The 12,698-nt window shown below is 40.1% G+C and overlaps 1 protein-coding gene across 5 annotated transcripts in view; it reads left to right on the top strand.

Annotated features, from left to right (window-relative positions):
* VPS13C (vacuolar protein sorting 13 homolog C) overlaps window positions 1-12,698 on the top strand; it is a 192,363-nt gene that overhangs the window by 51,241 nt on the left and 128,424 nt on the right. For all 5 annotated transcript variants that reach the window (XM_038746191.1, XM_038746188.1, XM_038746189.1 and 2 more), the window contains 8 exons: window positions 506-638; window positions 3,542-3,636; window positions 3,843-3,985; window positions 4,180-4,372; window positions 6,841-6,955; window positions 8,668-8,804; window positions 10,236-10,359; window positions 11,263-11,380. In XM_038746191.1, the coding sequence (XP_038602119.1) occupies window positions 506-638; window positions 3,542-3,636; window positions 3,843-3,985; window positions 4,180-4,372; window positions 6,841-6,955; window positions 8,668-8,804; window positions 10,236-10,359; window positions 11,263-11,380 (1,058 nt within the window). The remainder of the gene's footprint in view (window positions 1-505; window positions 639-3,541; window positions 3,637-3,842; window positions 3,986-4,179; window positions 4,373-6,840; window positions 6,956-8,667; window positions 8,805-10,235; window positions 10,360-11,262; window positions 11,381-12,698) is intronic.

Raw genomic sequence — 12,698 nt, 5'->3', positions numbered from 1 at the left:
ACATTGGGGACCAGGGGCTTTAACTTATAGGTACCTCATAAATGATTAATATTAATTGGAGTTTTGAGTTTGGGGATTTGGATAATTGAGATTTGACCTATATTAGTTCATCCAAGGTTCACTTTGGAGGGGAAAAAGGGGAGGAAAGTGCCGTGGAACAGATAAAGTAAAATATATTGGACTCACTCATTATTGTAACTAAAAAACCAAAGGTCCCTGAAGGTCAATGAATAAAATGGAGCATGAATTAATTTAACATGAAAGCAGGGGAATGACCTGAAAGATTAATCATTAAAATTCCCGGATATGATTTCCAGGAATTAGAGCTAGTTTCCTATTGGAGTTTCATAGGAATTGTTGTCTAGATAAGTAAAATATCTACTGAACATTTGCTTCTCAGTACTAGAAAGAGGTTCTGTTATTTATTTCCACTTGAAAGTCTAGTAGTGAACATTTTAAGAAAGTGAGAAGTCTTTTTTATTTTCTTTTTTGGTGGTTTTTTTAGGTGATCCGGTCAGGGCAGAAACTGAGAAAAAAGTCCGATGCAGTAGAGAAACGAAGCGGAGGCTGGTTTAGTGGGTTCTGGGGTAAAAAAGAATCTAAGAAGAAAGATGATGAAGAATCTTCGCTACCTGAAAGTAAGTTGTCTAAATTAACTGACTTTATTTAAATGAGGGTGAAAACTGAAGTTTAGTGGAATAGGGGAAGTGGAGTTAGAGAGTTCCAGGCTCATGGAACAGCGTAAGCAAGTCAGCAGCAGGGGACTCAAGAATATGGTACAGTTACAGAAAGTGAGATTGAGGGGAGCCAAGAGAAAGAGCTAGGGAGTGGCAGGTGATGAGATTTGATATGAAAGGTGGAGAGCCTTGAAGCTAGTGGGAAGATGCTTCTTCTTGATGTAGATTGGAGATATTTGAAGAGTTGAATGATGGTTTGTAAAGACAATCCAAGCAGCCACGGGGTGTGTAGGTGAAGAGAGGCTGGAAACTGGGAGACCTGTGAGAAGACTGGAATAGTAGTTTACCAGCATATGATCAATCAATCAATCAATCGTATTTATTGAGCGCTTACTGTGTGCAGAGCACTGTACTAAGCGCTTGGGAAGTACAAGTTGGCAACATATAGAGACAGTCCCTACCCAACAGTGGGCTTACAGTCTGAAAGGTCAAAGCTCCAAAGGGTCGTGATGGGAGTCCTCGGGGCTTTCTTTTCCTTCTTCCTCTTCTCCCACCTCTTCCTCCTCTTTCCCCGTCCAGGTTTCCTGCAGGCAAGTGGTCTCCATATGATGAGAGTTTAAACCAGGTGGTGACTGGTTCAATCAATCAATCGTATTTATTGACCGCTTACTGTGTGCAGAGCACTGTACTAAGTACTTGGGAAGTACAAGCTGGCAACTTATACAGACAGTCCCTACCCAACAGTGGGCTCACAGTCTAAAAGGTTGGAGAGAAAGGGGCTGGGCCAACTTAAGACGGTAAACAAGGTATGCTGCCACCTGACCCCTTCCAAGGTGGCAGCCATATGGGACATTTCCAAATGGTGGCCAACCAGACAGTAACTAGCTGGTGTCTATATCGTCGCAAGGAATCGGTGCCACCGTAGCTTCCATGCAGTTACAGAGTTCCCGCTTCTCCCCCCTCTCCGCTATCAGGCTAGGTAGATTTTTCAGTCCTGAGTGGAGTAAGACTCTGGAGGCTCCATGCCAAGGGAATGGGGGAAATTGTTAAGGAGGCAGTGGCTCAATGTCATGAGGGGGGTATGGGAGAAGTGCTGCTACGCACCAGGATCCAAATTGGCGTGGCGGTAGTTACTTCAGAGCTCTTTGCTGCTGCTATCACACAGGGATCCTTGCCCTTGCAGCCAAAAGGGATGCTTTCCTGGCCAGGGGACTCTGTTGCATGACCTAGCAGGTAGCACACAGGCCCGAGAGTCAGAAGGACCTGGGTTGTAATTCCAGCTCCACCACTTGTCTGCTGTGTGACCTTGGGCAAGTCACTTCACTTCTCTGGGTCTCAGTTACCTCACCTGCAAAATGGGGATTAAGACTGTGAGCCCCATGTAGGACAGGGTCTGTGTTCAACCTGATTAGTTTGTATCTACCCCAGCACTTAGTGCTCAACACATAGTAAGTGTTAACAGCAGTGCCGGGGATTAGAACCCAGGTTCCCTGTCTCCTAGGTCTGTGCTCTCTCCACTAGGCCACACTGCTACTCACTGGGGTCTCAAGTTGTGTTTTGGGCAAAGGTTTTGTTCCACCCCAGTTAGGAATTTAAAATGTAGACTGTGAACCCATTGTTGGGTAGGGACCGTCTCTATATGTTGCCAACTTGTACTTCCCAAGCGCTTAGTACAGTGCTTTGCACACAGTAAGCGCTCAATAAATACGATTGAATGAATGAAATACCATCATTATTATTATTAATAATAATAATGGCATTTGTTAAGCGCTTACTATGTGCAAAGCACTGTTCTAAGTGCTGGGGGGATACAAGGTGATCAGGTTATCCCACACGGGGCTCACAGTCTTAATCCTCATTTTACAGATGAGGTAACTGAGGCTCAGAAAAGGGAAGTGACTTGCCCAAAGTCACACAGCAGGCATGTGGCGGAGCTGGGATTCGAACCCACGACCTCTGACTCCAAAGCCCGTGCTCTGTCCACTGAGCCACGATGCTTCTCTTATTAAATGCAGGTTGCGCTGGGGAAGCTGAGGAATCCTCTTCTGCCCAGTATTGCATATGGCATAATTAAGTTGTGCTCTGGCTCTGTGTCTGGTGTCGTGATCGTTTCATGTCAAGTTGGGGTGGCAATTTGGGCTTTTATCTCAGGTGGTCATAAAGCTGAAGCTGATCCTGGAGAGGTGTGGATCTAGAAGTTGATTTGAAAGAATTGGTGATTAAAATTAGGAGTCAAAAAAACCAAAGGGAATTGAGGGTGACTTTTTTTTCCAGAACAGTTCGAGCCAGGTTTGCGGAATGCTTCATTTAATATCATAACTGAATTAAATACTGTGAAATAGAATAAATGTTCAGGTTTTCATTTTACTCTTTAGCCTTGTAAATTGATCAATGAAAGATACATTATTGGTTTTTATGGTTTGAGGAAATGTAGTGTAACGAAAGGAGTAAATGGGTTGTCTGATGCCTTGATAAATGAGTGTTGACACTACACAAAATAAGCACTTATGTTGGGAGTCACTTACATTAAGACTTTACTGTACGCAGTTTCTTAAACTTACTCTACTTTCCTAGATATTTCTAAACATCTTATTTAGTATGCCTTGAATTCTTTTGAAATTTTCTTTATATTTGCTTAGCGACTAGCTTATTAGGGAAGACAGGTATTAACTTTAATATTGATATTTGTGCTATAGCCAGGAAACAATATTAATTTTAGTTTCATTGTCTGTTGTGACTGGCTTTTCGAATTATATCTAGGTTATTCAGTAAAAATTTAGAGTAATTTTTTTTTCAGAAAAAGTAAATTGATTTCTTCACACATTTTATAACCTGAAAATGTACATTTTTTTTTTTTTTTTTAGCAATTGATGACCTTATGACTCCTGAGGAAAAAGCAAAACTCTTCACTGCCATTGGGTATAGTGATACCACGCACAATCTAACTTTACCTAAAAAGGTAAACACTCTGATTATGAACCAATAGCAAAATATATCCTCTTACGTAATTAGTGAATTTGCCTAATGTACATACTACATGGATTTGAGTTTCAAATTTTCTAAGAATATATTTAGACCCCCACTTCTTTGCTGAATGTGGAATTTATTAGCTAAATTCCATCAAATAAGCACTGATATAAATGTGTTTCTTTCCCTTCTGTCTAGTATGTTGCCTATATAATGACACTGAAACTCTTAAGAACTTCAGTTACTATCAGGGAAGACAGGAATGTTCCAGAGATACTTAAAGTGCAAATAATTGGCTTGAGTACTCAGGTTTCTCAGAGACCAGGAGCCCAGGCACTCAGGTAACTTTTTTATTTTTAAAAAATCTCACGTTAAAAATAGTGTTTTTTTTTTCATTTAGGAAACCACTTGGTAATTGGCCCATGGTTGTCTTTCTTTGCAGTAACATAGCCTTTAAGCTCAGTTGTTTTGCACCTAAATCAGTTTTACCCCCACCTAATTGAAATATTAACTTGGCTTTTATATTGATTTGTAGGTTAGAGGCAAAATTAGAACATTGGTACGTAACGGGTCTGAAACAGCAAAACATCGTTCCCTCTCTTGTGGCTTCAATTGGGGATTCCAAATCATCCCTGCTTGAAATTGAATTTGAGACCAACCCGGAGGATAGCCCTGCCGACCAAACTCTGGTCGTTCAATCTCAGCCTGTGGAGATTATCTATGATGCTGTAAGTACGTGATAAATAAAACTGGAGGAGCTTTAGTTTTTCTGATTCTTCAGGTTTTTTTTTTCTTTCCTACTCCCTTGCTCATTCTCACTTTGAATTAAGGTTTGTGCTGTGGTTAATAATAATATCATTATTATTATTAGTAGTAGTAGTGGTTAATAATAATAATAACAATAATAATAATGTTATTATTAGTAGTAGTAGTAGTAGTAGTAGTATAGTACTTGTTAAATGCTTATTTTGTGCCAAGCACTGTTCTGTGGTTGTGGTTCTTGCTGGGGTTCCTATTGTGTAGCCTCATTGTCTGCCACAATGGTTTTCATTCCATCGGGGATTTGAAAAGTCCCCTTGGTAGTCACATGTTGGTGGAAATGCTCCAGGTGCTGCACTGTGCTGGAAAAGTGTCTTTTCCTGTTGTTTGTCTGCGAGCCTTTGTTTGAAGCAGTGTGGCTTAGTGGCTGGAACACGGGTCTGGATGTCAGAATCAATCAATCAGTCGTATTTATTGAGCACTTACTGTGTGCAGAGCACTGTACTAAGCGCTTGGGAAGTACAAGTTGGCAACATATAGAGACAGTCCCTACCCAACAGTGGGCTCACAGTCTAAAAGGGGGAGACAGAGAACAAAACCAAACATACTAACAAAATAAAATAAATAGAATAGATATGTACAAGTAAAATAAATAAATAAATAGAGTAATAAATATGTGCAAACATATATACAGGTGCTGTGGGGAAGGGAAGAAGGTAAGATGGGGGGGATGGAGAGGGGGATGAGGGGGAGAGGAAGGAAGGGGCTCAGTCTAGGAAGGCCTCCTGGAGGAGGTGAGCTCTCAGTAGGGCCTTGAAGGGAGGAAGAGAGCTAGCTTGGAGGATGGGCAGAGGGAGGGCATTCCAGGCCCGGGGGATGACCTGGGCCGGGGGCTCAGGGTTCTAATCCCGGATCCACTATGTGTCTGCTGTGTGACCTTGGACAAACTACTTAACTTCTCCGTGCCTCAGTTCTCTCATCTGTAAAATTGGGACTAAGACTGTGAACCTTAGGTGGGACAAGGACTGTGAACCTTAGGTGGGACAGAGATTGTGCCCAACCTGATTAGCTTGTATCTACCCCAGAACTTAGTACAACGCCTGGCACATAATAAGCATTTAACAAATACCATAAAAAATGTCTGTTACAGTGTGTACACAAACTAGGTATTCAGTAATCATTTTATCAATTAATGGTACTCCTTGAATATTTACTGTAGAGCACTGTACTAAGTGCTAGGGGGAGTACAGTGCAATTATGTTGGTAGAGAGAATCCCTCTCCAAAAGGATCTTACAATCCAGAGGGGGAGACAATCAGCAAATTACAGACAGAGGTAATGGCAGAATATAAGAATATGTAAATAAGTGCCGTGGAGGCGGGGTGAGTATGAAAAAGCCATTATGGGTGATTGAGGATTACTGTACTTCCCAAGCGCTTAGTACAGTGCTCTGCACACAGTAAGCGCTCAATTAAATATGATTGAATGAATGGGTGAGGCATTGGGAGGGAAGATAGTTCAGTTCTTCACATGTCAAGATCATGGTGTAAAGCACAATAGTGCAAGAAATTCGACAAAAAGAGAGAGGTGAAGGAAGGAGAAGTGATTTGAACAGTGCGTAAGTGCTGGAGAAAATGACAGTGTCCTTTAAACCAGGAAGGGAAAGACTGAAGTAGAAGTAAATACGATTGATAGAAGATCGTGGTATACAGTCTAGTCAGTCTAATCAATCTGCCATAACATTTTCATTATGGTTTTTGGATGGAGCACAAGTGAAATATAGGGAAGATTCTTCGGACATTACACATCAGTGTAGACAGAATGCAATGAGATGTCAGAAGAAACAACTTGCATGCAGTGCAGGTCACGCCTTAACTACTACACAGTTTTCCCCCACACGAGGTTCTCCCGTGCAACTCCAATGTTATAGGAGAACTGGATCTTAGAAGCAACAGGTTGCCAGCTATTGTTGGTTATAAAGAGAGCAATCATCAATTGTTTCTCCCTTGATTGCATGGTGTTACTGTTGTAGACAAATATTGGACTGAATGGACCATTGGCTTGACGCAGTTTGATGTACTAATGAAGTTCATCGTGAGAGGGAACGTATCTACCAACTTTGTCATATTGTACTCTCCCAAGCACTTAGTCCAGTGCTCTGCCCACAGGAAACACTCAATAAATACGATTGATTATGTTTTTATGGAAAGTTAAGCTTCTGACTCTGGTAACAAGTCTGCTAAGAACAAAAAATGGTTGATCTGCCTGCTAGCTTTTGAAGCAGTACAAGTTTATTTTTAGGGCCTATCGCTCCTGCTTTTGATCCCAGATTTAGTCTAAAGAGGTTGCAATGGAGCAATATTCCAATGCATGGAGGATGATGTTACTAAAAAACCTAAATTTTTAACAATGATTTTCTGTTCTTTTTTATTTTACAGCAAACCATAAATGCAGTTGTAGAATTTTTCCAGTCAAGCAAGGGATTAGATCTTGAGCAGTTAACATCAGCCACATTGATGAAGTTGGAAGAAATAAAAGAGAGAACTGCTACAGGTACTGTGCCTGCCGAGATAACCATCTGGAATTGAACTTGTATTTTGAAATATATTCCACCCCATTGAGAATTTCATTCAAAAAAGCATGGAATGTTTGGCATCATTTACAACTGACCTGTTCCGAAGAGTAAATAGTAATGACGCGTGGAAATTGGAGAGCCCGTAATTAAAATTGTGCTTGAATATTCCTAAAAATATTATTAGGTTCAGAGTTGCAACTGTAAACTATGGATGTATTTACAACTAGTTATGCATTTATTAAGCATTTATGTGCTAAATTCTAGGATAGGTACAAGGCTGTGAGATCGAACACTATCTGTGTTCTACATGGGGCTCACAGTCTAGCTTACTTTCTTTAACCGAACTCTACATTTAGGGTATATCGGACCCTCCCACTCCACACTACTCAATATAATCCTCATTCATTTTGGACCCTAAAATTTCAAGTTAGCGCTTTTTACAAGACCTCATAATAAGATGGTCTTACCTAAATTGCATTCTTGCTATTCAGTTATTGGCCCAACCATTTTTTTAAATGGATTTGTTCATCTTTTGTTTCACTTTACAAAACTCCAAATAAGCCACCTTCTCACTCAGCACATGGGACGTGACATCTGGAAGCTGTTATCTTGATCTGCTATCTGTAAAAATTTTTATCATTTCTGTTTTTTGAAGGTACAGTATGCCTTGAGAATAAACACTCCATGGAAAAGGGGTGATAGCCATGCCCCAAATATATCAAACAGTCATTCATTGTATTTATTGAGCGCTTACTGTGTGCAGAGTACTGTACTAAGCGCTTAACACAGTACTAAGTGCTTGGAAGAATACAATAAAACAGAGTTGCTAGACAACTTCCCTGCTCACCATGAGCTGTAGATAATAATAATAATGATAAAAATAATAATTATGATATTTAAGTGCTTACTATGTGCCAAACACTGTTCTAAGCACTGGGAGAAATACAAGGTAACCAGATTGTTCCACGTGAGGCTCACACTCTTAAGCCCCATTTTACAGATGAGGTAACTGAGGCGCAGAGAAGTCAAGCGGCCTGCCCAAGGTCGCACAGTAGACAAATGAAGGAGCCAGTATTAGAACCCACATCCTCTGACCCCCAACCCCGTGCTTTTGCCACTAAAATTCTACACAGGAGGAGCAACAGTTGGGATTGATTTTAAATTTCAGCAAGAAATGACTCTGTCCTCAGAGTACAGACAGGAAATCATAAAAAAGCATAACAAGGCCTCACTTACACTGGGAAAGGGTGTGATCACTGGAATAGTTATTGAGGGAAATCATGGAGTCATTTAAACTGAAATTTAAGTGATGATTAAATTAAATTGAATGATTAAATGATTACTAGACTTTAAACTCATTGTGGGTGGGGTATGGGTCTGTTATATTGTTATATTGTACGCTACCAACCACTAAGTTAAGTGCTTGGTATACAACGCTTACTAAATAGATTGATTGGAATTTATTGAGAATAGGATAGTCACTCCTTTATATAGGGTAATTTTCATGCCTTTTTTTGCTTGAAAGCATAGGAATGGAATAGATGGCTAGTCAAGGTACCATCAAAAGCTAGGTTTCTAGTCTGGTCAAATGAGTACATTTCCTGTAAAATAGATGAAATAGAGATTTAATCATTTTGTGCTTTACGTTGAGCTTTGACTATTGCTGTTTTGGTAATCTGCATTCATTCAGGTCTTTCACATATAATTGAGACGCGGAAAGTCCTTGATTTGAGGATTAATCTGAAACCATCCTACCTTGTGGTCCCGCAGACAGGTTTCCATCATGAAAAGTCAAATCTCCTCATTTTGGATTTTGGCAGCTTTCAGGTAGGTGCATATTTTTACCTCACTTTTACTGTTTCTGGAAGGCCCACATATATATTAGTAATGATAATAATAATAATAATGATATTTGTTAAGTGCTTACTGTGTGCCAAGCACTGTTCTAAGCACCCGGGTAGATACACGGTAATCAGGTGTCCCTTGTGGGGCTCACAGTCTTAATCCCTATTTTACAGATGAGGTAACTGAGGCACAGAGAGGTTAAGTGACTTGACCGAAGTCACACAGCTGATGAGTGGCAGAGCCAGGGTTAGAACCCATCACCTCTGACTCCCAAGCCCGTGCTCCTTTTGCTAAGCCACGCAGCTTCTCAAGTCAAAAATCAAGTCAAGTCTTTTCTTGAACTCTTGGACATTTAAACAATTTATCAAGGATGTAGTAGCTCAGTATATTTTGAAGCTCTTGTTAAAATGAAGTGGTTTTTCTAAGCACCTACTGTTCCAGGTGATAAGTTTATGATGAGATCAGTTGATGTTCCATAGCCAGAGGTCAGTCATTTAATTCCTATACTGTACTGTGAATAGTGAACCGTGAATTGTAATGTAATTTCTTTAGATGTGCTTTTTCAGTGTAGAAACAAGTTCATGAACTTTATTTGTCATTAGTAATTTTTTTTTAATGTGAGAAGCAGAAAAATCTCATACGCATAATGTGTGTATATGTATAAACTTCTCTGGTCTCAGTATCCTCATCTGTAAAATGGGATGCAGGTACCTTTTTTAATGGTGTTTGTTAATTGCTTACTATGTGCCAGGCACTGTACTGAACGTTGAAGTAGATACAAGATAGTCAGTTTAGAGACAGCCCCTGTCCCACATGAGACTCATAGTCTTATCCCCATTTTACAAATGAGGTAACAGGCAAAAAGAGGCAGAGCTGTGAGTTTTGTTCTCTGTCTCCCCCTTTTAGACTGTGAGCCCACTGTTGGGTAGGGACTGTCTCTATATGTTGCCAATTTGTACTTCCCAAGCGCTTAGTACACTGCTCTGCACATAGTAAGCGCTCAATAAATACGATTGATGATGATGATTAGAATCCAGGTCCTCTCAGGCCCATGCTCTTTCCATTAGGCCCTTAAACAGTGAGCCCCATGTGGAACAAAGATTTTGTCCAACCTGATGGTTTTGAAAATACCCCATTGCTGAGTTCATTTAATTGAATTTATTGAGTGCTTACTATGTGCAGAGCACTGTACTGAGTACAGTGCCTGGCACGTAGAAGGTGTTTAACAAATACCATTATTGTTATTAGTCCTGATTGATTTTGTAATATTACTGTGATGCATTCTGACTCTTGTTATGAAGAGCAATATTTTGCTTGATCTATCTGTTTTCTTGACAAAACTAAAATCTTTAATGTGTCTAATTTTTTCTTTCAATTTTGGGGACAAAATGGATTACTCCATTTTCACCATAGCTCAATAGTATAGAACAAGGTGCACATCAATCTCCAGGTTCTTCTCTAGAGGAAATCATGGACAAGGCTTATGACAGGTTTGATGTTGAAATCAAAAGCGTGCAGCTTCTTTTTGGAAAAGCAGGTAAAACTCTCTCAATGAATGTAAGATTTTCCTGTTCTCTTTTGAAATCTGGGGACTTTAATGATGGAGGCAATTAATGAAAGCCTTTAAATTGTATTTATATATAAAATAAATGCAAAACACTTTGGGTTGGAATAACAATAATAATTATGGTATTTAAGTGCTTACTGTGTGCCAAGCACTGTACCAAGCTCTGGGATGGATACAAGCAAATTGAGTTGGAATGTACATATTTGGAGTTAAAAAGCAAGCTATTGTGGATTTTCATTTTTGAAACAAGTTAGATAATGTTGTGTAATGACTTAAAACTTCAACTCAGAATATTTCTTAATTTTCTTTGAAACAACTGTCTCCCATCCACCTTCTGTGATGGTTAAATACAATTGAGGGAACAGATTAACTAGAGTAGGAGTTGGCCATAATCCATTTAAATAGCTGTTGTTTTTTAATTTTGTTGGGCACGGTATAACATTTAGATGTCTGATGATACAACAAAATGCTCTTAATGAGCATATAGCTCTGAAACAAAAGATATGCTATGCATTTTATTTGTAAACAGTGTGCTTGTCCGTCGTGACTAGATAGGTAATGCTAGCAGAAAGTCTTTGTCTTTTCAATATCTTTTGCATCTCTCTCTTTTTACATTCACCCTCAGAAAAAAATCAGTGGTGTGGGTAGGACTTTTTGTTTGGAATAAAGCATGTGGACACCATACAGATAGTCAGAATTGTTATTCATTGATTTCCTATTTGCAGTTTACAAGTTTGTCCTTTGGCTCACTTCTGTAATGATGATTATACACTGAGAGGACTAAACACCCTTTAAACTGAATTTGTTGTGGATTTTTTTGAAATTCTTTTTGATAATGAAAATCAGGCAACATAATTCTCCTTCTTTTTATAGGAGAAAACTGGAAAAAGGCTCGTTTTCAGCATCCGTCTACTTTGCACATTCTTCAGCCTATGGATATCCATGTTGAGTTGGCTAAGGCCATGGTGGAGAAAGACAGTAGAATGGCTAGGTAATGGACTGTCTTTGTTAAATGACTTGGATTTTCTAGTTTTGAACACTTCCTCCTTTGTAATTATTGTATTAGAAAACAAAGGCAAATCTATATAATATCATGCCCTTAAAATTAATGTTAATTTAGTTGATGGCTTCTAGTGACAGTGGAACTACCTGGAACTTCCTCCCTGTCCATATACTGCAGACCACCAATCTCCCCACCTTTAAAGCCTTATTAAGGTCACGTCTCGCCCACTGTTGGGTAGGGACCATCTCTATATGTTGCCAACTTGTACTTCCCAAGCGCTTAGTACAGTGCTCTGCACACAGTAAGCGCTCAATAAATACGATTGAATGAGTGAATGAATGAATCTCGTCCAAGGCACTTAGTACAGTGCTCTGCACACAGTAAGCGCTCTATAAATACGATTGACTGACTGAATGAATGAATCTCATCCAAGGGGTCTTCCCCAATTCAGCCCAGTTTTTCTAGTTGCCCTGTCCCTTCTGTGTCACCTCTGCCCTTGGATCCACGTCCTTTGGGTGTTTGATATTCTCCTCACCCTCAACCCCATAAACATATCTATAAATTATAAACATATAAACTTATTAACATGTAACATAGCTATAAATTATGTATTATAAATGATGTATATTAATGTCTACTTCCCCTCCAGGCTGTAAGCTGGTTGTGGTCAGGGAACATGTCTACCAACTCTGTTGTATTGTCCTCTCCGAAGCCCTTATTGCAGTGCTCTGCACACAAAAAGTGTTCAGTCATTGATGATGACGGTGAAGGGACAGGGAGCCCATTGCAACACATGTGCTGCTTGGCTGTGCCACCATTTAGCCACAGCTGCGTTGGAGGTGGTTCGGAGCTGGGATTGTGGCTCTCTCCCTGGGGCAGTGGACTCCTGTTGGTGGCCTCTCCTCACAGTGCCTTGGGTCAGGGAAAACCGCCCAGTCTAGTCCCAGTGAGGCCCCAAAGACCTCTCAAATCACCGCCTCCACCGCTTAATTCTTCCAGGCCAGGAAGGGGCCCCTATTCCCTTCCCACTGTGCGGCCCCAACATGGTGTCTCCAAGTTAGCTGACCTGTGTTCAGCACTGCTGCCATGGAATAGGTGCCCGTGTACCCTATTAACTCCAGCCTCCTTTTCTGATGAGTCACTGAGACCTCCTGTTATATTACTGCATGAAGAGTTCTAATACTGTCCCATTTTCAAATAAAATATTCTAATTATAAAGTGCTTGGTTCACCTCGGGCTTTTGTTGGTCCCTTAACTTTGGAAAATCAAAGGTTCATTTCTTTTATGCGAAGAAAACATCTCTGCA

Source organism: Tachyglossus aculeatus, chromosome 5, assembly GCF_015852505.1.
Source record: "Tachyglossus aculeatus isolate mTacAcu1 chromosome 5, mTacAcu1.pri, whole genome shotgun sequence".
Taxonomy (NCBI): domain Eukaryota; kingdom Metazoa; phylum Chordata; class Mammalia; order Monotremata; family Tachyglossidae; genus Tachyglossus; species Tachyglossus aculeatus.
This window is presented reverse-complemented; position numbering and strand designations above follow the sequence as displayed.